General features: G+C 32.0%; 1 protein-coding gene across 3 annotated transcripts; it reads right to left on the bottom strand.

Moving 5' to 3' along the window:
• Window positions 1-806: 806 nt before the first annotated feature.
• On the bottom strand, window positions 807-22,493 carry LOC143058284 (uncharacterized). Of its 3 annotated transcripts, none has more exons than XM_076231755.1 (8): window positions 22,377-22,493; window positions 9,239-9,363; window positions 8,648-8,769; window positions 7,198-7,407; window positions 4,846-5,688; window positions 4,046-4,169; window positions 2,784-2,890; window positions 807-1,097 (listed from the first exon to the last, which is right to left on the bottom strand). In XM_076231755.1, exons 2-8 carry the CDS (start codon window positions 9,302-9,304, stop codon window positions 965-967), a joined length of 1,605 nt encoding a protein of 534 aa, XP_076087870.1. In that variant the 5' UTR covers window positions 9,305-9,363; window positions 22,377-22,493; the 3' UTR covers window positions 807-964. The 3 variants fall into 3 exon arrangements, with proteins under 3 accessions (XP_076087870.1, XP_076087869.1, XP_076087871.1); XM_076231754.1 differs by lacking the exon at window positions 22,377-22,493 and adding an exon at window positions 19,281-19,384; XM_076231756.1 differs by lacking the exons at window positions 2,784-2,890; window positions 22,377-22,493 and adding an exon at window positions 19,281-19,384.
• Between the last annotated feature and the right edge of the window lie 678 nt (window positions 22,494-23,171).

The following is a 23,171-nucleotide window of genomic DNA, read 5'->3' as shown; positions in this document are numbered from 1 at the left end:
AAATGGTAGCTCCCTAAACAAATATATACTAGTTCAGTGATAATGAACGCCATACTAATTTCCAAATTGTACACAAGAAACTAAAATTAAAATAATACAAGACTAACAAAGGCCAGAGGCTCCTGACTTGGGACAGGCGCAAAAATGCGGCGGGGTTAAACATGTTTGTGAGATCTCAACCCTCCCCCTATACCTCTAGCAAATGTAGAAAAGTAAACGCATAACAATACGCACATTAAAATTCAGTTCAAGAGAAGTCAGAGTCTGATGTCAGAAGATGTAACCTTCAATTAAACTGACTGAAAGATTATGATTTCATCATATGAACATCAGGCACAATCCTTCCCGTTAGGGGTTTAGTATCATACCATCATAACATATATGAGAAGAACATAACCCGTGTCATGCCAACAACTGGTTTTTGAATAAATGTGTTTAGTTCCGATGCAAAAACCCTATAAGTGAATCAATATTAACGCCAAAATATGCAATCTTTAATGACCTGACAACAGTATCGTAACTATATCCCTTCTTAATAAGTCTATTCAAAGGTTTTGTTAGTTTTTGAGGTGAATACTGACACCTTTGTGCTTTATAAAGAATATTCATAAAAAGTTGGATGTGAAATACCTGAACGTATAAGAAGTCTGCATGTTGAGCTATATTTACGAATGATGTCCTTATACCGATGATAAAATTTAGTAAATGTTTTGACTAGTTTGTGATATCGAAAACCCTGGTGTAATAATTTTTCAGTAATACATAAATTTCTCATAAAAAATACAAGTGGACGAGGACTCATTAAACAATATTTAATATTGCTTTATTTTGATACGATAAACAACAACAAATTTGTATATAAATGTAAACTTTATAAAAAGATCTTTCAAAAAAAAAAAGAAAAATCCGACAGACATTTTTTCAAAAATATATAAGAGAGAAAATCAATTATAAATAATAGATGCTAACTACATCTTATTAATAAGGCATTTTTTGCATTTTGTAAGATTTTAAATGCATCTTCACTTCCAGGGGCTGCGTTTTTGTCAGGATGAACCAATATAGAGAGTTTTTTGTAAGCTGTATTCACATCCGTCCTGAAAATGAAAATAAAACAGACTGATTTCATGTAAAAAAACATAAGGGGTGCAACCAATACCAAAGGGACATTCAAACTCGTAAATCAAAAATAAACTGACAACGCATTCTTTTCTTTGATATACAATAAGTATTCTTTTATAATAATGTGCTTAAGGTGGTACGGGAGTCTAAAATAAAAATGATAGAATTTGTTCATACTTTGCCAAAACATAGTATCTATTGATATATGTTCAAAAATTCTATAAAAATGATAGGTCACCACGCATTTTTTCAAGCTACAGGTTGTGACAAAATGACACATTTCGTATGGATTATAAAGGAAAAAACACCATTTTGTGATTAAAAACTAAACAAAATGATAGAATTGTAAAATAAATTAGGAAAAGATAGCTTTCATACAATGCTTTAAGAATATCAACAGAAAGTATAGGGTCACCGTACGTTTTTTTCCGGCTAAAATACAAAATAGGAAAATTCCATGTAGATTCCTTCAGAAAATGTACTGTTTTAGAGTTACCTCCCCTTAAAATGCATATTTCAAGATATTTAAAAACAACAAAAAATAATCAACACTTATAGAAATATCACTAATTCAAAACTTATATTCCTATAAATTGGTTCTTTTACACGAAAATTCACATTAAAAATCTGCATTCCTGCATCCAATTTTGCTAACTTGATAAAAAATCTGGACCTTAGATTCTCTGTTTTTTACAATTCAAGATGGCAAAAGACACCCATACCACCTTAACTTAATACAACTGTTTCACGAGAAATGTCATCAGACATATATAAATAACACAAAGGTGATTGAGGGTGATAGAGCAGATTATTTCCTCGAGAAAACATTAAAACCGCGGTGGAGCGGAACATTTTTTTTTGAGGGGTAATAATCTGCTTTATCACCCTCTCAGCTATGATTTATTTAATTTATTATACTGAATGTCCTAGCATTATTTTTATTTAACTTAGATGTAAAACAGTGATTGATGAACGTTACAGTTGTACAAAAATAACAAAAGTGGAGCAAAAAGTATTTTTGGCGGAATTTAACTTGAGTGACAATTAATAAAAAAAAAACGTATTGTCTAGCTCTTTGTGTTGGAACTTCTTCTGTGTAAGACATTATAATTGCGTGACGGAAGATAAATTTTGTCGAAGGCCGTACGGTTACTTATACATGGTAATTTTTGTGTCATTTGGTCTCTTGTGAGTGTTGTCTCATTGGAAATCATACAATATCTTTTTATTTTCATATTTACTCTTTCCCAAGTTGTTGTTTCATCTTACTCGTACTCATTATTCTCTATTCTTAACCCAATATCCAGACTCATACTTTGCGGTATAGGCTTTGCTCATTGTTGAAGGCCGTACGGTGACCTATAGTTGTTAATGTCTGTGTCATTTTGGTCTTTTGTGGATAGTTGTCTTTATTGGCAATCATACCACATCTTCTTTTTCATATCTAATGTAAATCAAATGTCAAACGAAAAAATAATATGGTTAAAATTGACGATTTATTTGACGATCTGAAATTCAAAATGGCCATTATAGAAGCAACTTTAGTAAGAATATAATATCACACATAGCTAGCTGCAAACATTTGAAATAATGGCACATGTATATGCTTTTTTTATCATGGTTTTATATCATAAAAAAATATATAAATTCTTAAAATATACTTCGTTGCTCCTTTATGAATCCCAAGTCTGTCATAGTCAGATTTTGCTGATACGAGTTTATATATGGCATCTACATGATGCTTGGAGTAAAAATCGCAATGTTGTGTCTGTAATTGAAAAATAAATACATGAATTTAAAATCACTTATAAGAAAAAAGAAAATAATCCGATTAGCCTGCACAAAAATTCACTGTTTGTTTAAAATTAAACAATAATTTATTGTTGAAAAATAGTGCATTTATAAGAACTTCAATTCTAAATTGTTAAACCCTACAAGTAGCAGTATATCTGTCATAAATGAGCAAACAAATGAATAAAAATATTCCTCTCGATACTATCGTTTCATTGTAAGAAGCTTCTGTCCATGTTTGGTAAAAATCCAGGGTAGTTTATGAATCTAATAAATGTTTTAAAAACTTTAACTGCAGACTGTATTTAAGGTTTACTGGAAGAAAAACTAATTCCTTTTATTAGTAAAATAGGGAAAAACAGGAACAATATTTTAACTAAATTTCTTTCTAAATACTAGCTTTTGATCACAAACAAGCTTCTGTCCAAGTTTGGTACAAATCCAGGACACATGTATTTTGAGAAAATTATTAAAAAACCACAGAGTGAATGTAATGTTTCCTGACAGTAAAATAAGTCCATTTATAAGTAAAATAAATGGAAAAACAGGATTTTTTTTTTTACAAACTTTACTTCTGGATACTATCTTATGATCAAAAACAAACTTCTGTCCAAGTCTGGTCCAATTCCATGTTAGTTTAAGAAAGTTATAAAAATTTCAAAAACGTTAACCACAGAGGAATACCGCCGACGGAATTAAGGATCGCTATGTCTCGATTTTTCGACAAAAGTCGAAGGCTCAACAAAAATGCCAAGGTCTATAGTGAATCCATATGGCCATTATATTTTCATGACAAAGACGACTGTCAAAGTAAACTATGTGGATTGTTAACAGCTTTGAAAGAATTGGACTAATGCTGGCGTTTCAACACAATTTGTGCATGATTACAGGGGTCGTTAATACGTGATTTAGACAGTGATTTGCCAAAAACAAGTTAGTATGAAATAAAAGTAATATCACAATTTAATCTATGTTTAATTGGAAGGATTTTTCCTGATTTAAAACAAAAACTCGGGACCAATTTTGTACTCTCGTGAATCCATACTCCTTTTGAAATATACAGGGCTTTAATCATACTCCTTAGGGGAGCTGCAACGTTCTAATTGGCGACCTTGAACTTTCTGTTAGTCACCTTCTCCATATCTTTGATTGTTTGCTGTAGCTCGTTTGACTTTGCCGTCCATGAATTTTTCTCTTTTTTCATTCTTTCCAGTTCCTTATTTGTGGTCGCAACGTTGTTTTGCAAACCTTGGAGTCTGAAAATAAACTGGAATAAGTTATACAAATTCTACTGTAGCATTTCTCTATCTTTTCTATTGTTAACATGATTGTTTAGGTTAGGATCGAAAAAGGACTGAGATAAGATTGGTCTTACTAAATACACTAATTAAATCTGTTTGTGGTCTTCTTAGAATTTCTTCCTAGTTGTTTTCTTAAAAACAGTTTCATGAAAAAGATGGAATTTAAAAGGAGATACACAACGTGACAGCATTCTATTAGGGTAAACTTGCAATAAGTTGAAGGTGGGGGTTATGGTTTTTTCCTAAAAAAATATTCTGATCCCCAATTTGATGGAAAAAAATATTGTAGTCAAGCAGATTAAAAAATAGTATTCGGAATCCAGATTTACCCCATACCTTAGTGTTTAATTATGAAAGAAATAATTTGCTTGATTGTGTCGAAAAACTAAAAACAATTGTTCGCTAAAAAAAAAATCTGACTCCATAAAAAACAAGAGGCTCTCAGAGAGACAGCAAACTGGTTTTTCCTGCAGAGGTCGAACCCTCCTGAACAGTTGGGCAAGTATGGACACAACATTTAAGCTTAAAACAACTTTGAATACATTTGAGGAAAAATCATTTTCTTAATCCCTGAAAATTGGTACCCACTGAATTAAACGACATACACAGATTGCCTATCATCTTTACATACTTATTTGCAAAATTTTCTTTGTAATTGTTATTTTCCATTTCCATTGTGTTAATTTTCTTCTTGGATGACTTTTCATACTCTTCATATGTTTCACGTTCTTTCTTCATTTCTGTCCTGGCTGTCTGTAATTGACTTTCCAACGTGTCAATTTTTTTCCTTGACGTCTTTTTATACTCTTCATTTTCGGCATGTTCTTTCTGAAATTCTAACCTAGCTGTTTGTAATTGAGATTCCAATGTGTAATTTTTTTTCTTGGATGACTTTTCATACTCGGCATATGTTTCGCGTTCTTTCCGCATTTCTATATATATTGTTTGTAACTGAGTTTCCATCGTGCCAATTTTTTTCCTTGATGACTTTTTATACTCTTCATATTCTTCATGTTCTTTCTGAAATTTTATGCCAACTGTTTGTAATTGAGTTTCCATTGTGTAGATTTTTCTCTTAGATGAATGTTCATACTCAGCATATATTTCACGTTGTTTCTGAAATTCCATACTAGCTGTTTGTAACTTAGTTTTCATAGTGTCAAATTTTTTCTTTGTGGACATTTTGTTCTCTTCATATTCTTCACGATCTTTCTGAAAATTAATCCAAGCTACTTTTAACTCAGTTTTTATTGCGTCATATCTTTTATTTGATGTATCTTTATACTGGTCAAATGCTTCATGTTCTTGCTGAATTTCTTTCCTAGCTGTTTGTAATTGAGTTTCTAAGGAATATCCTTCCGTCATAGCTTTCCTTAAATGTTCTGTTAGACTTATACATTTATCTTTATACATTTGAATATCCAACTCGTATTGAACCAGACCTGTTTTGACGTTTTCAATCTCTTCATTACTCCTGATGAATATAAATTGTATTGTATGTTAAGTTTTTCTTTTGAAATACAGTATTTATTTCTTGGAAATTTACTTTTACATTGGCTGTAATAAATAACATGATTTCAAACGTGAAATAAATTTTGATAATTTCACGTGTGAATAAATCTGACTAGATCCTTGGACGTCGTACAACAATCGGTGTTGTCGAGAAATAATCAATGGCTTACCATCAAAGGGAAATTGAAAATGAATGGATAAAGAAGAATAACTAATTTTATAATTCAAATATTGAGAAAATATGACCAAATCAATTAATGTGGTCACTAGTCATATATTTTTCTAAATTAAAGTCTTGGATTAGTTATTCTTTAACTATTGAATAAAGTATGTTGTCATTAGGTAAAGGTTATTTCAAACAATTGATATTTAACTTTAACAATAAATGTACTGTTCAGTTTTACAACAAACAAAAAAACAAATATTTTATTTGCCAATCATGGCGCCCAAAATGAGCAGAATAATTACAATATAATTTTCAAACATAATGTAAACTAAATTAAAAATAGGATAAACAAAGTACATAATATGATTGATTTTGATTTAATTGATTAATATAAAATATCAAAGCAAATGAAGTAAGCAATTTGTAAAAGAAAAAATATATAATATAATATGACCCATTGTCTGTTGCTCTGGTCCCTTTATTGGACAGCACACCTCATAGTATACTAATATTTATTAAATGTATTATTACATGGAACAGCCGTTTCCATGGTATTACGTAGATGTTCTGTGGATTCATTATACCGGATTCCAATTTTCGTGGGTAAAAGTGAACCACGAAATTGAATGTTCAACGAATTTTATATTTTTTTTTAGGTTTGCATGACTTTTTTTGTATACTTCACCAAAAACAATGAAATTGAATATCCATGAACACAGTAATTTTTTCCTTAATCCACGAAAATTGGTACCCACGAAAATAAATGAATCCACAGTATATCAAATTGAAGTATTTCTACATGATATACTCAAGATATGTGAAGTATTTCAAATAAATGACAGAGGAGACTAAAGCTTGGTATTATAGGTCTCTGGAGTGATTGTAAGATAACCAGTGAACATTAGAGTTCTCCATTTTTTACCAATTGGGAAAGTACATTTTGGTTTTGTATCTAACATAAGCAACATGACGGATGCCACATGTGGAGCATGATCTGCTTAATCTTCTTGAATGAGCACCTGAAATCACCCAAAGGTTTTAGTGGGGTTCGTGTTGCGTTGCTCAATCTTCATTTTTCTGTCTTGTGTTTTGTTTACTATTGTTTGACTGTTGGGTGGTTTTTTTTCATTTTTAGCCATGGTGTTTTCGATTTATTTTCGACTTATGCGTTTGAATGTCCTTTGGTATACTTTGCCTCTCTTTTAAGATATCTCGATACGATCACTATCCAAGAACCTCTAAGTTGTTGTCAGTTGTGATCGAGTATATTAATTGGTCTCGATGAACAGCATTGTGTGTCATTACCTTGTGATTAATTTTTCCATTTCTGTTTCAATTTCTTCACACTTTTGTTTACTAAGTTGATTTTCCTCACACAATTTGTTTTCAGATTCAAGTTGTTTAAGTTGATGCTGTGTTAACATCTTGTCTTGTTCTGTGATTTGTAATTTCAAACACTCATTTTCTTCATGTATCTTGTCAATCACCTTGTTCAATTGTTGTGTTGCATTATATCTGTAAAAGTTAAGTATGGAATAGTAAATCAACATATTACAACAATTATATATACAGTGAAACCTGACTAAACCTAATCCTAAGTACGTTGTGAACCTGATAAAACCGAACATAGGTCAAAACCGAACGAAGTACCGAAGAGGTTCAGTTTAAAGAGGTTTAACTGTATTGGTATATCACAATCTACAACCCAGAAAAGAGAAACTCACAATTCAAATAGTTATTTTGTTACTCATGGTATTCTGTACTGAAACTTTGTCTATTTAGGGAGCTACCATTTGATTTTTATGGGGGGGGGGGGGGGGGGGGGCTAGGATGAAATTTGAAAAAAATAGGCAGGACAGGAATTTTGAGTTGAAAAAAATAGGCAGGATGAGACACTTGCAAAAAAAAAAGTCAGGATGACAATTTAGGTAAAAAATAGTCAGGATAAACTAAAAAAAAAAAAAAAGGCAGGACCGAATAGAGTGAAAAATAAAAACGCAGGACAGAGATTACAACTAAAAAGAAATGCAGGACAAAATTTTTCATCCTAGCCCCCCCCCCCCCCCATAAAAATCAACTTGAATGGTAGCTCCCTTATGTGTTGGTCAAAGTAGACCTTCTTGTTTTTTGTTGGGTCATAGCTATACTTATTGCAAAATACATCATAGAATATCATAAATGCTGCCCTTAAGTTTCTAAATGGAACCATTTCAAAAACCTTATTTCTAAGTTAAACTATGATTCAATCTCTACATATATATAACAGAAAATTGGGCGTATCTATACTACAAAGGGAAAGGACTGCTTTCATCGAACCGTATTTCCTCTGACATCACACAAAGACTGGAATATTAAATTTTGTGAAATGGAATATAAATGTAGTGTTTTTTGTACTTCCTAAATTTGTCTTTAAAACAATATTTATTTCCGGAGAAACAACGTAAAATAACCCAATTCAGAGACCGTTATCTATCCGTGACTAATACGCTTTCGCCCATTATCCATGCTCAGTAAACGTACTGCCTGCGAAATTTTAAAACTCTTTGTTTCAACAGTTGCCCAATTGGACCGCGGGTATCTACTAGTGTATATAATACTAAAAGATTCTTTAAAAAATGCATTGTAAATGTAAAAGAAGGTATTGCACATGTCTTACAGTAGCAAGAAATTGTCATTACAATACGAACTTAAGGGACTGAGATAATTATTAACTATAAGGTGATGTAATTGTATTATGCAAATTAAGTAATATTACCTTTCCCGACTTGATATGATCCAGCAGGAGCATGCTATAATAATTCCTATAGGAACCTTGACAGAGCTGTCAAACAGAAATTCTCCAATATGTGCTAAGATGAAAAAGGTGACAACGCCACACTGAAAATAAAAACGATAAATGAAATTCAGAGGCGGATTAAGAGGGGTTTTCAACCCCCCTCCCCCCTCCCCTTTTCTGCCTGGGAGACAATTGTATTTATTATTTTCATTCGCGACCGTTTAAAATTTAGATATTTAGCTTACTTGCGTGCGCATCCCTGTTCATTATTGCTCATACATTACATATAGTTTTCATAAAATTTCATGCAATAACTGTCTCGGGGGGGGGGGTTACTGACTATCATTTCGGGTATAACTGTGCCGACAACACTTTCCAAATCATACCCTGTTCTAACCAGAAAATATTGTAAAACATACCCTGTTCTAAACAAAAAATTGAAAAACATACCCTGTTCTATCAGGAATTTTCTATACTAAGAAATAGTACCCTGTTTTGCGGCACACTCATACCACAAAAAATACAAGAAAGTAGTACATATTCAAAACAAAATAGTATACTAGTACTTACTGCTAACACTAAACCATCTTTCCTTGAAAACTTTGATAACAGCATATCATTTTGTGTAGCAGACATTCCTCTCTTAACATTTGATCATATGCATTGCAAATTCCTTCTGTTTACCAGTCCTATCTCTACAAAAAACAAGATTGCAAACGCTGAAATGTCTCGCCTTATTTACTAACCATTGATTTTCTTTTGATAATATAACCGGAAGAAGAATGACGTTTGATATCTAGGGGACGACTGCCTAAGCAACAGTTTTCAAAACATTCATTACATTCAAAGTTAACTTAAAGGTATTAAAACATTATATATTAAAGGTTCTCATAAAATATAAATATAACTGTCCAATCTTATGCAATAATAATCGGATTATTGTCCTCCAGCTAAACCAAGTGAAATAGCAATAATTGCTATTTTAGTAGGTGAGTGTAAGATACGTGTATTATCTTTCGCACTTTTGACAGCCATTGGATTGAATCATAAAATAGTAAATCTATAATCTGTTTGGGCATTTAAAATAGAGAACTATTATATTTAAGAATAAAAAAACATTTAAGACAAGAAATATTCAACTTAAAACTAAAATGAGAAATATTCAATTTAAAACGAGAATCATATAAAGCTTTTTGCAAATCATGGTAAGAGATCCTAACGTCACTTTTCTTCCGGTTATAATAGTCGTAAATATTTTTAGCTTTACTACACGTATCGCATAAACTTAACATGATCCAAGTAAATGAGGTCAAGGTATGATAAATTAAACGAAAAATACATGACTGTACACCTTGCAATCATCCAATACACCAAATATTGTTGACTTATTGCTTATAGGTTCTAAGAAATAGACTTAATCAAGAAAACGAAACATTGACCAATGAACCATGACAATTAGGTCAAGGTCAGACGAACCATGCCAGACAGATATGTACGCCTTGCAATCAATCTGCATTAAATATAGTTGACCTATTATTTATAGTATCTAAGAAACAAACTTCACATTGGCCAATAAACGATGAAAATGAGGTCAAGGATAGATGACACTGGCCAAACAGACATTAAGTGTATACAATTTACAACCCTCCCATGCAACAGGTTATCTACTAGTGAGAATGAGGTCAATATCAAACCAAACCTTCAACACTGACATCTTTTTCTAAAAGTGTGAACAAATCTTATGTACAGGTTATATATACGATACAGTTACAGGGGAGGTAATGACGTTGCTAACGTAAAATGTTATTTTCGCGACGTCAAACTATGACATATCGGGAAAAGATGCATTTTTCGATTGATTTTTATCATTTAAACTGATTTAATTTGAAAACGAGTGCATGGACCCCTAATTTTTTAAACGGCTATTTGTTTCATTTTGCAAAGTGATTATGTGACCCAAATTTTATAAAACTGTAAATAGCGCAATTTTTTTAATTTTGATAAACATGAAGCAAAAAATGACGTTTTTTTCCTCTATTCATGAACATTTGATAAATATGAGTTATTTCTGAATAAAAATTGCATGATTTTTAATGATACTTATAAAATACAGAAATTTCCGATTTAAAAAAAAAACAATTTGTGTTTATCTTTTGAAACAAAAAAGATACGTCTTTCTTTCGAAAAAGAAAATACGGACACAAATCTGAATTTTGAGCAAATATACAAAATTTCGACCTCATTTTACTCAAAAAGTAGCACATGAAGGTATAATTTTTATTACATATTTGATTTAATCAGGTAAAAAAGAGCCTATATGCAAATTTTCATCAACTTATAAATACAGGTTCAAAACTGTATCGTATGCCCTTAAACAAGGTGTAAAAATGCGAACAAATGAAATGTGAAACCAGTGTACATTATATTAAATTAAGCCAAAATATTTATTAAATGACATTTATTTTAATATGTGGCATTAGAATTGAGATAGATGTTTTGTATCTTAAGCTTGGCCTTCGTAAAACTTGATTTTACTTTCGCAAATATCCGTTTACCTATCACCGCTCCGCGTCGCTAGGTAAACTCAATTTGCGACAGTAAAATCTACGTTTTACGGAGACGAAGCTTAAAATACAATACAGTTATCTCCTATGTTAAAATCTTTAGTATTATACCCCAAATATACACAGAAAAAGTCCCATAAAATCTAACTTGAGGAAAACTAAAAAATAATTATTTAAAATTCTAATATGACGTGCTTCTTTTGCTTTATGTATAAACCCATGCTCAAAATCCAATAAAATTAGTTTGTACATGCTTATATTGGCTACTGAAGAATAATGAATTTTATCAAATTTGCAAACATTTATTATAACTTAAAACACTTTCAAACTTTTATATGATGCACATGTTGTTACTAATTCATTTATTATGACTGTAATGTGTTGCAACTCGAAATTGACATATTTGACCTAGATACGACAACTGTTCTTGCTGGCTGTTAAAAAGTTATCCCTCTGGCAAATCACAATCGTTTGCTTGTTTACAAACAAAAACGGGAGGTTCATGGAAGAGCCTACACAAACCCTCTACACTAATACACATCGAAAATAAAAATTACTTTAATTGTCCTGATCAGAATCGAAATAATTGATGCAAGCTATACTTTATATACTCACTATCGCTCGAGCAAAAATAATCACGACTATAATGTCTACCCATGTTAAAACTACAAAAAAAGTATAGCTTGCATCAATTATTTCTTAATTCCTATGGAGATTTGCATTGATATGGGAGATAACTCTGCAAAAAAAGGCAGAAATTTCAATAAAAATTGATACAAAATTATACTCAAATTGAATACAACTAATTAAGCATATATTTGCTCTTCTTTTTTTGGTTTAAAGTTTCTTTTAACAAGGTAGATGTTGAACACATATAATTTACAGATATAAACAATACCAAATATTCACTTTATTTTTTTAAAATGGTCACAAAGCCATAAATTTGCAATTTCTTAAATAAAAAATGTGCAAAAAAAATACACATAACACTTTGGTTTTGTACATTTCATGAGCAGAAGATTATATAATATAGTCAAATACGAACTTATAACCCCATCAAAGTACCATATTTTACAAGAATTTTAAGAAAATCAACGAAAAATTTACAAAAAAGACTCATTTTTGCGGGAGTAATCTCCCTTTCCAATGTTAATTTCCATAAGAAATTTGAAATGCAAAATTTGAATTTGAGTTTTCCTCAAGTTAGATTTTATGGGATTTTTTCAAATCAATCAAATTTCACATTTTCTACTTCTTTTTAAAAAAAAATTCCGGCTAACGGCTAAACAAAAAACCAGCGATAGTTGATTACTAAAAAGGAATCAAATATGAAGGCGAAACATAATGTAAAAATGTCACATCATTAACTAAAAATTATCCTGTGCCAAAGACGTACAAATTACCAAGATATTCAGGACTTGGTTGATGCGCTCAAAAAGTGCTTCTGGGTTTTACTGACCTAATTGGATCCAAAACTTCCCTTATTTATGGTCAGAGTTTAAAGTAAAAAAACCAACAATCATAAGTACGAAAAATAGATAAAATTACAAAAGAAAAGCTATTTCTAGGAAAAGGGCAATAGAGAAACAATTTCTGACCAAGTGACAACCAAACAAAATAAATATAGCGATCACAGTATAACATCTAAAACGAACGATATGTTATCAACACGGACCCCGTACAACTGTAGTGCTAAGCAATTTCCCCTTCTTGTAAGAAACCCAAAGATAATTTCGAGAACGTTGGAAGGACTCTACAACAAATGGACAATGTATGTTGTTTTTCGGTACACGGACAACCATATCGGTCAATCCGATCGTTAGGACGACCATATATAATTGAATGAAGGATAATGTAAGTTTTGGGACTCCAAACCCCTGTTTAGCACTGTCCAGAAAGACTTTGCAATGACAACAAGCTCTGTAGTAACTAACAAATTGTAATATAAATTCCATACGCAGATGTGTACTGCTTAAATGGTGTTACCTGACATTTCCCCCAATTCATGAAGGAAAAACAAGGTATCTTAAAGCGGCCTAGTCCCTCGTTGATAAAAAAAGCGATGTGAACTTTTCCTTCGACCTTTGGCATCAACATGTTTAAACTTTTATCCCTCTTCCCAAAATTGAATATGTACATCAGGTAAGGGGAAGATCGGCTGAAAAACACCAACTCGACCGTATTTACAAGTCTCTAACTGACGGACAGTCCAGTTATTATGTTTCATAAATTTCGATAGTTTTATAAACACTTTTGTACAGAAACGAATTAATCGTTATTGGCATGCGGCAGGTCTTTCATAGAAGACTCACATAATCTATAGAATTGAAGAAAAAACTAGCTGATCAGGATGCGGAATGATTTGCAGTATTTTTTTTTACAAATTATACGTCAAATACCGTGTAAATATATGCAATAAAAATATTATATTACTAAGAAATGTATTTATTTACTTATCAGTTTGATATATCTTCTGTATCTTTATGGTCAAGACAGAATATAAACGCACGCCAAAATCGAATATGTATATGTAATGATAATCATGTTTTTGTTTTTGAGACGACCCCTCTATTTTACCAGTAAACTGTAGGTGTAATTAGTCGGTGTCGAGAGTTGTTGAAAAGGAATGATATGCTATAACAGCTAGGTTAACAGCAAGACTGTCAATGTATGCTCCTGGAAGAATAGAATTACAGATGGTTTTCACAGATTATATGGAGATAGTCTCTCTGTTGGTAGAATCTTTATCAGTTAGTTGTGGTATACGACTAAGTCCATCTGCATCACCATTCTTCTTTCCTGGACGGTAAACTAAGTTGAATGTGGCTAAAGCGGCCAATCATCTGTGTCCAGTGGCTTCAAGTTTTTCTGTTGACTTGTAAGCACAAGGTCATAGGGTTGTAATCTGTAATTACTGTGAAGTTGCTTCCATATAAATAATTTTTGAACTTGTCGCTTACTGCTCACTTTAATGCCAGAAATTCCAGTTTGTGCGGTCAACCCAAATGACACACGGTTGTATTCAAAGAATCCTAGAGAACCAACTGTAAATGCAGTACTTTCTTTTTGCTTTTCCATGATCTCCACCTGATGATATCCACTTTTCGTGTCTACGCAGGTAAAAAATGTACTTCCAGCTAGTGAATCAAGCAGATCTTCTATTTTCGGCAAAACATAGCTGTCTCTTATTATTAAGTTGTTCAATTGGCGATAATCCACGCACAATTTCGGTTTCCAATTCTTCTGACGTACCACAATATATGCGTAGGTGATGGTCTGATGGTACCATTTGACAATAGTTGTCGGAAATTTGACTTGACATCATCGTACATAGCTGGTGGAGTTCGTCTATATCGTTGCTTGAATGGTCTGTTATCAATGAAATCAATGTGGTATTAAACATCATTCTTGGCAAATATATCTTCAAATGATATGATGAAATATATCCCTCTTTCTAGTTCGATTAAGTCACCTTTCTGTAATTTCCACTTGTTCAAGTATTGATGATGTTGATGAAGTGTTTTTGGTTGTTGTTCAATGTTATCTGGTTGTATTGCACATAAATTAGCTTTTAGTCGGATGGTTATAGTCCTTGGGGTAACATTAGCAATCTGAATGTCTATCTTTCCGTTGTTTTTGTATCTATAATAAAAAAAAATATAGGTTCCATATATTTCTAAATCTTTCCAGTTCGGTTGAAGTTCAGATGAGTGTAACAGTTGTATTGTGTGATATTTCTTTATCAGTGTATCTTTCTATCTTTATGGTTGAAATTGGTTTGATGGTAACATGTTTGTTCACAGCATTTCTGTCTATAATTAATGCGTTGTTATTGCAGCTAATTTAAGTTCCTTTTCTCTAAGTGTGATGGCTCGAAAAGTCAAGTACCAAGGTGTTGTTAAGTTGCATGACTGTAAAAATCTTGTCCCATGTTGATCTTTCAATGACTCCATGATTGGTTGAAGAGTGTTAGTTCCAAGACGCAATGGTATATGATTGTTATAGTTGCTATCCGGTATCACTAACAGCAAGCATAAATAAGTGCTGTTCTGATGTGGTAGTGTAATTTTAGTTTCTAGATATCAAGTAGCTCGTTGATGTGTAATAAAGGTATATCTGCTAGGTTGTTGCGGTAATATGTATGACTGATAGTAGACACTGTTGATCCTGTGTCAAGTAAAGTTTTCACTGTTTTTCCATAGATTACAACTTCAGTTTCTATTGGCTTTCCATACGTAGATTTTCTTTTCTCTTTTCCATCCTGGTGGTAAACTGTTAGGACATGATGTTGTTCATGGTGTACATAAGTCTATTGATGGTTCTGCTCCATAGTCTTCTTGACGCTGAAAGGTTGTCCGTCTTATTCCAATTTCTCAATACGTCCCAACTTTAAGTGACCTGGTTTCCTACTTCTAAAACATCTCCGTTCATCCTAGTTGGCTGATGAAGCTTGTAGTTTAGATCAGTCTTGCCATTTTTGTTGTCGTCTGTTATATCGGTTCTCACCTCTGTAGTTATTATAGTGTCTGCCTCGTCCTCTATAATTGGTCTCCATTCTATCAAACCTTGTGGTGAGTTTTTGAATAAGTCCTTTCACTTCTTCAAATTCAGATGAATTGTTGATAGGTCCTGATATTGCTGCAGCTTTGGCATCCTTGTGTTGTATCATTCCCTTTTCAATTGCTTTCCCAATAATATCTTCTAATCTGCAACTCCATTTAGTTACACTTTCATCACCTTGTCTGACTCTGTAGAACAGAGTAAGTAGGTCTTCTTTCTTTTCTTCATCTCCTTAAATGTGTCCAACTTGTGTACTAGTATAATATCTGGTAGACTGGCCTTTGGACCAAGGTGCATAGCAATAGTTCCTGCTTCTTCTTTGAGTGACTTGCGTACAGCATAGTTGATGTTATCTTTATCGTGTCCATGAGTCCACAAACTTTATATCTCAAAAAGGCATAAGTGGCTTCATCCTTGCTGTTGGATCCTGAAAACGTTGATTCTTTGGTGGATCTCTCATCTAACATGTCTAAGTATGTGTGACAGTTTCCTTGGTTTTAGATGTGTCCTTCTCTTTTGGTTCTTTTTTCGGTGTTACTATTTCTTCACTAGTGACTAAAAATTCTTTCATCCACTTTTTTAATCTTTGAACAACATCTCCTCTTTTACTTCGTTCTTGAGTAATTACAAGAGTGTGAAATCCTCAGATGATATTGCATTTTCTTTTGACATGATCATGTAGTATAAATCCAAGTATAACTAGTGTGAAATAAAGATATGTCAAGTACTTAAAGACAATCTAACTTAAGCCAATAAAACAAATCAATAAATAAAAGACAAACAAAAAGTTAAATCACAAAAATACTGAACTCAGAGGAAAATCTAATTGGAAAGTCCATAATCACATGGCAAAATCACATGACAAAACACATAAAAAACGAATGGACAAGAACTGTCATATTCCTGACTTGGTACAGACATTTTCAAATGTAGAAAATGATGGATTAAACCTGGTTTCATAGCGCTAACCCTCTCACTTTGATGACAGTCTCGTCAAATTCCGTTATATTTACAATGATGCGTGAACAAAACAAACATAATAAATAAAACAGTCAAAATATGAGTACAGCAGTCATCATCGTGTAACAATTTTAAAAGGAAAATGTTTTTATCCTCATTGTTTTCAACACTTAAAATAACCAAGTTTATAAATTTATGTTATTGACACCTTGTAATTGGTCATCCACAACTCATAACTGCAGCAAGATGACAGATATCCAACATGAGTGAAGTAGGTATGTCGCTGTGATAATTGCACGTATTGTTGGTCATCACCATAACACTATAAGTAGTTTTGAGAATAAAAATCAGGCAAGAAACGATGCTAAAGACCTTCAGAGGTCAAAAAGACCCCCTATAACATCTGCTAGGGAAAATAAAGCATAATGAAGGAAACCAATTGCAAACAATAGAGAATGATGACCATGCAGGAGCCTTTAAACAAGAACTGTTCGAGATCGCCTCATCGCTACTGGTTATCGTGCGATAAAACATTTCGGGGACCTTTGCCTACGAACAGCCACACAGATGCCCGTATCCAATATAGTGCAGGGTTCGCAAAAGTTGGAAATTAGCGTCGTGGAGGAAGATCCATTGTTCCAATGGAATTCGGTCTATCTTCCTTGGCCCAATCGTAGCCCAAATTTAAACCATATTGAGCATATATGGGACATTATTGGGAGTAAAGTGCATGAAAGGACGCCCCAGTCCAAACAAGTCATGAAATAAACAATACTCTTCGTCAAGAATGGTTGCTGCTAGCTTAGCAACAAATTAGTCGACTTATGGCAGGAATCAGAAGACATTAAAAAGTAAAATCACAAAAATACTGAACTTAGAGGAAGATCAATTGGGAAAGTCCATAATCACATGGCAAAATCAAATAACAAAACGCATCAAAAACGAATGGACAAGAACTGTCATATTCCTGACTTGGTACATGCATTTTCAAATGTAGAAAATGGTGGATTAAACCTGGTTCTATAGCGCTAACCCTCTCACTTTAATGACAGTCTCATCAATTTCCGATATTTTTACATTGATGCGATAAATAAACAGACACAATAAATATAATAGTCAAAATATGAGCACATCAGTCATCATCGTTTAAACCATGCGGTTATCCGTTTGAATGGAGGCTATGCACAAAGTACTAATTCTTTGGCGTATAACGATCAACCATGATGTGAACAATCATCTAAAGATTAATTTTGAAATGTCTGACATTGTAAAGTTCGACTACAGTAATAAAATTAACGGTACCAATTTTCTTGCACCAGATGCGCATTTCGACAATACATGTCTCTTCAGTGATGCTCGTGACCAAAATATTTGAAATCCAAAGCTTATATAAAAGATGAAGAGCTATAATCCAAAAGGTCCAAAAAGTATAGCCAAATCCATGAAAGGAATCAGAGCTTTGCATGAGGGAGATACATTCCTTAATTTATAATAATTTCTAATATTTTGTAACAGCAAATTTAATAACACAAAAAATCCGTATTTTCATGCCAGTACCGAAGTACTGGCTACTGGGCTGGTGACAGTAAAAGTTGTAAAATGCATTTTTTTTTTGTACAAAGAAGACTTCATTTTGTTATAAAAATTTTGGTTAGATAAAGTTTCTTTTTTTCATACATTTTTTGTTCGTTTTAAAGCCAATGTTATCATTAACTCCGTTTCAATATTATTTTACAAATATTTTATCATATTCCATCCAAAATAAGAGACTGATTTTTCAAGTTTTAAAAAATCAAGGTGTTGCAATACTTTTTTCCATGTGTATATTTCAATTCACAATTTGAGTTATATCAATATGATATACAATAATGAAACAATATACAAATATTCAACATAAACACAATGTACACTAAGTATCAAAACACAAAAGTCAATATAAATGCACAGTGATAATATAATATACTATACCACATTTAACACAAATAGAGTTCAAGTACCCACTATAAGGTACTAGGTATGCTATGTGTATGTTAGTAAATCTGCACAAGAAAACAAGTAACAGTTACTGTAACTGCGTATGTAATAGCTACCTTTTGTACAATCAAGCATGAGTGTATTCATTTTTGACTTTATAATGTATATCAAGACTAAGTTTAACTTGTAAAGTGTGTAAACATATTTTAAATGTACACCCTAAGTGTATGTGTGCATGTACAAAGTCAGTTTCAGCTGTACAAAAGTACAACTACAAACACATCATATATAAATGTCTATATACAATTATCACTATTGCACACTAGCTGTATGTAACAACTATATCAGTTAAACCAAATCGTAAAATTTCAAACGAAAAAAATCATTTTTTTTTTTTTTTTTATTAAAGTTCGATTTTTAAAAATTTAAAGTTAAAAGCTATATCAGTGTATCATGTGTATATATGACATATAGTATATGTACACATGTATGATCATGTATAGAACAAACAACAAACAAACTCAACAGTGAACAATGACAGTGATCATAGTTACCATAAAACTGCAAAATATTTTCACTGAAAATCCATGTGTTGTAGACATCCAATTCTTGACTTCCGGATATAAACAAAAAGTTTAATATACGTATGTCAACCAGTGACGTACAACTTCTGTGACTAATGTTTATTATGTAATAACGGAGATCCCTCCACATGTAATGAAAATCGTTGATCGTTGATAACACAGATGAAATCTACGTTGGGCGCCAGAATATAGTCATGTTTCCTTGTATTTGAATAAAACACTAACACGTTGTATTAATGGTGGAGTGAGGAGCTAACTGAATTATGGAACGGCGTTCGTGCATCCGAAAAAATATGGAATAAGTGTAATATTCGAAATCAGAAAAAGGAAACTATTTGATAAAGCGGCTCAAAGGCAAAACGACGACAATATTGGTACTCAATGCAGGAAGAATTGAGTAATTTCAGTGAAAATCCAAAACAATTTTGGCAAAAATAGAAAAAAAATGGTGTAGGTTGTGAGCGCCAAAATTATAGTCCCATGGAAGTAAAATAAGATAATGGTCAAATTTCTAGTGATAAAGATGAAGTTTTAAATAAATTGAAGTATGATTTCTCTAATATGTTTAATAGAAATGATGATAGTGATGTAAATATATGTGAAAATGATGTTGGTGTTTTATATGATAATATGTTAGATTGTGAAATATCTGTGGAAGAAGTATTTTAAATGTTAAAAAAAGATCCAAAAATGGTAAATCACCTGGATATGACGAAATACCAGTTAAATTGTACAAGAAGCAAACTATGTTAAATACACTAACTAGAGTTTTCAATATTAGTTTTGACCCTGGAAAAGTTTCAATAATGTGGTCAAAAGGGATTATAACGCCTATTCCAAAAAGCCCAACATCAGATCCGAGGGATCTATTGTCGTACCGTGGTATAACTTTGGCACAATTTTCCTACAAACTGTACTGTGGAGTATTGAACTCACGACTAACATATAAGCTTGATGATATTGACTTCCTATGGGACGAACAAAACGGTTTTAGAAAAGGTCATAGTACTGTCGACCATTTAAGTACACTGTCTACTATTATAGAAACTAGAAAGCTTCGTAAAGAATCATATGTGGCATTCATCATTTGTTCATTGACTTAAAAAAAAGCTTACGATTGGATAAATAGAAATTAATTATTTTGTAAAATTAAAAACAATTGGTATTAGTTCAAAAATGTTAAAATCACTTTATTCTCTTTATAATAATGTAGTCTTGTGTTAAAGTAAATGGTAACTTAACAGATTGGTTCGATTTAAATTGTGGTCTAAAACAAGGGTGTATCCTTTCGCCTTTGTCATTTAATATTTATATAAATGATCTTGTTGATGAGGTTAAGAAATTGAACATAGGTATAGACATTGAAAACGATAAAATTAGCATGTTTTTATATGCAGATGATCTTGTTTTTATCACTGAGAATTAGATTGATTTACAAAAAAATGTTACAAAAAAATAGTAGATGTTTTGAATATATGGTGTTGTACTAATGACCTTAGTGTTAATTTAGAAAAATCTAAAATAGTACATTTTAGAACACAGTCTAAATGAGATCATTTTTTTCATTTTTGTTTAATGGTAACAATATTGATAATGTTTCCCAATACACATCTTTAGGTTTATTATTTACTGAGCATTTAAGCTATTGATAATATGGAAAAAAACAGTTGCTAAAGCCGCTAGTTGATCTTTGGGTCTGTTGATATCTAAATGTAAGGCTAACGGTGGTTTTCAATATTATACATTTATACAATTATTTGATACACTTGTATGGTCTGTAGTATATAGATTATGATTCCTCTATATATATGGGGAACACGTGATTTTTCATGTATAAATAGTATTAAAAATGGAGCCATGCGTTTTTTCATGGGTGTAGATAAATACACACCTAATATGTCTTTGTATGCTGGCATGGGCTGGATGTGGACTAGTGTTCTTAGAAACGGGACACGTTTTAAGAAAATGAATGATGATAGAGTAAATAAAAAAAGTGTATATATGGGGTAACACATGTAAAAAAGTAAAAACATGGCATTTTAGAGTAAAAAATAAGTTCCAAGAACTTGATATGGAATATTTGTGCATTGGGTGCTATTTTGAACAAGAATTTAATTAAGAATATTGAAAATGTATGTTTTGAAAAATTTAAGGAAGAATGGAATGACAAGATTATGTCAGATGATAAAAATAAATTACGTACATATAGAATGTTCAAAAATGTATATGGCGTAGAAAATTATTTGATTTTTAATATACCAGGTAGATACAGGAGTGCTTTAGCAAAATTTAGATGTGGTGTAGCACCCATCACAATTGAAACTGGTCGTTATGAAAATATTGATATTGAAAATAGATTATGTTTTAACTGTACTGATGACGATGGGGTTGAAAAATATGTTTTGCTAACTGTCCTGTATATGCAGATATTCGTAATGTTATTTTTCACCATGCTAGTATTGTTGATGATCATTTTTTACTTATGTCTGATAATGAAAAATTTACATTTCTTTTACAAATGAAAATATGGTATTTTATACTGCCAAATCTGCTATGAAATTTTAATAAAGCGAAAATGTATTTTATACTCATGATAGTTGACTTGTATTTGTATTATAGTTTAAGAAACATTGTTTTATAGTCTCTCATAACTCTTTATAGAGTGGCTCTTGTTGGTAACTTGTTTTTTAGAAAGCTGTATATTTTATATGTAACGAGAGGTGATACTTAAATAAAGTCTTGTCTTGTCTTGTCTTGTCTTGTAATATTCATATATACTGGATTACCAAAGTTTGTCTATGTCAATATCTATTAATAATCACTTTGAAAGTATATTAACAAACTGGTTTCTTGAAAACTTTTCTAATTTTAACCTATTAATTCAATCATGTAAACAATAAACTGGTCTATTATAACCAAAACAATTATATAAGATCAACGCGTTCACACTACATTGTATTTACATCCAAATTGAATATTCTCCCGTGAAAAAACAGTTACCCGGAATAAAAACAGGGTGAAAAGAAATTACGCGTACACAATCAAAGTTGGTTTAATTTTGCTCACCTGGCCTAACGGGAAAAGTGAGCTTTTTTCATCACTTCTTCTTACTGGAACGAGAAAGACTCCGGTGCCGGAGTGTGGAATATCCTGGAACTGTGGCGCTATGTACATGCAAATGGAGGCCCCAGTCGTCCGTCGTCTCCCAATATTTTTTTACCATAAATTATCTCCTGTAAAATTACTGGGCTACATCTAACAAACCTTATCCACAATCATATGTCTGTTTTAAAATGTCTAACGAACTTATGCTTGACTGTTCCATATCACATCCTCTTATTTTTACATCTTTACATACTAGTATAGACATTACTACATGCTATTAATTATATATATTCCATTTAAACTAAGTTCGAAGATAAGCGCAATAAGGGATACACCTAGCGATAGAAAAATGTGTATTACCTAGCTATGTCGAAAAGTGTCCATTTAAAATATAAATAAATTCCTCCGGGTGCGGGAATTTCTCGCTGCATTGAAGAACTGTTGGTGACCTTCTGCTGTTGTCTGTTCTATGGTCGGGTTGTTGTCTCTTTGGCACATTCCCCATTTCCATTCTCAATTTTATTAACACGACAGGTTTATTTTACAATAACATATATCATTGAAATTCTTTCGATAGAAAGTGTTCAGATCCGTGTTAAAGTTGCTTTTCAAAAAATATTGGTTTAAAAAACAAAACGGAAAAAACCGGGTGATACATAGACAAAACCAGGTGATTGTGTAGTAAACAACATTGACAAACCGGTTAGTTCCATTTTGACATGGCCCATCGTTCCATACACAGAAATGTAAGTATTC

The sequence above is a fragment of the Mytilus galloprovincialis genome, chromosome 14 (genome assembly GCF_965363235.1).
Source record: "Mytilus galloprovincialis chromosome 14, xbMytGall1.hap1.1, whole genome shotgun sequence".
Lineage (NCBI taxonomy): Eukaryota > Metazoa > Mollusca > Bivalvia > Mytilida > Mytilidae > Mytilus > Mytilus galloprovincialis.
The sequence above is the reverse complement of the archived record's forward strand: the minus strand, read 5'-3'. Positions and strand labels throughout refer to the sequence as shown.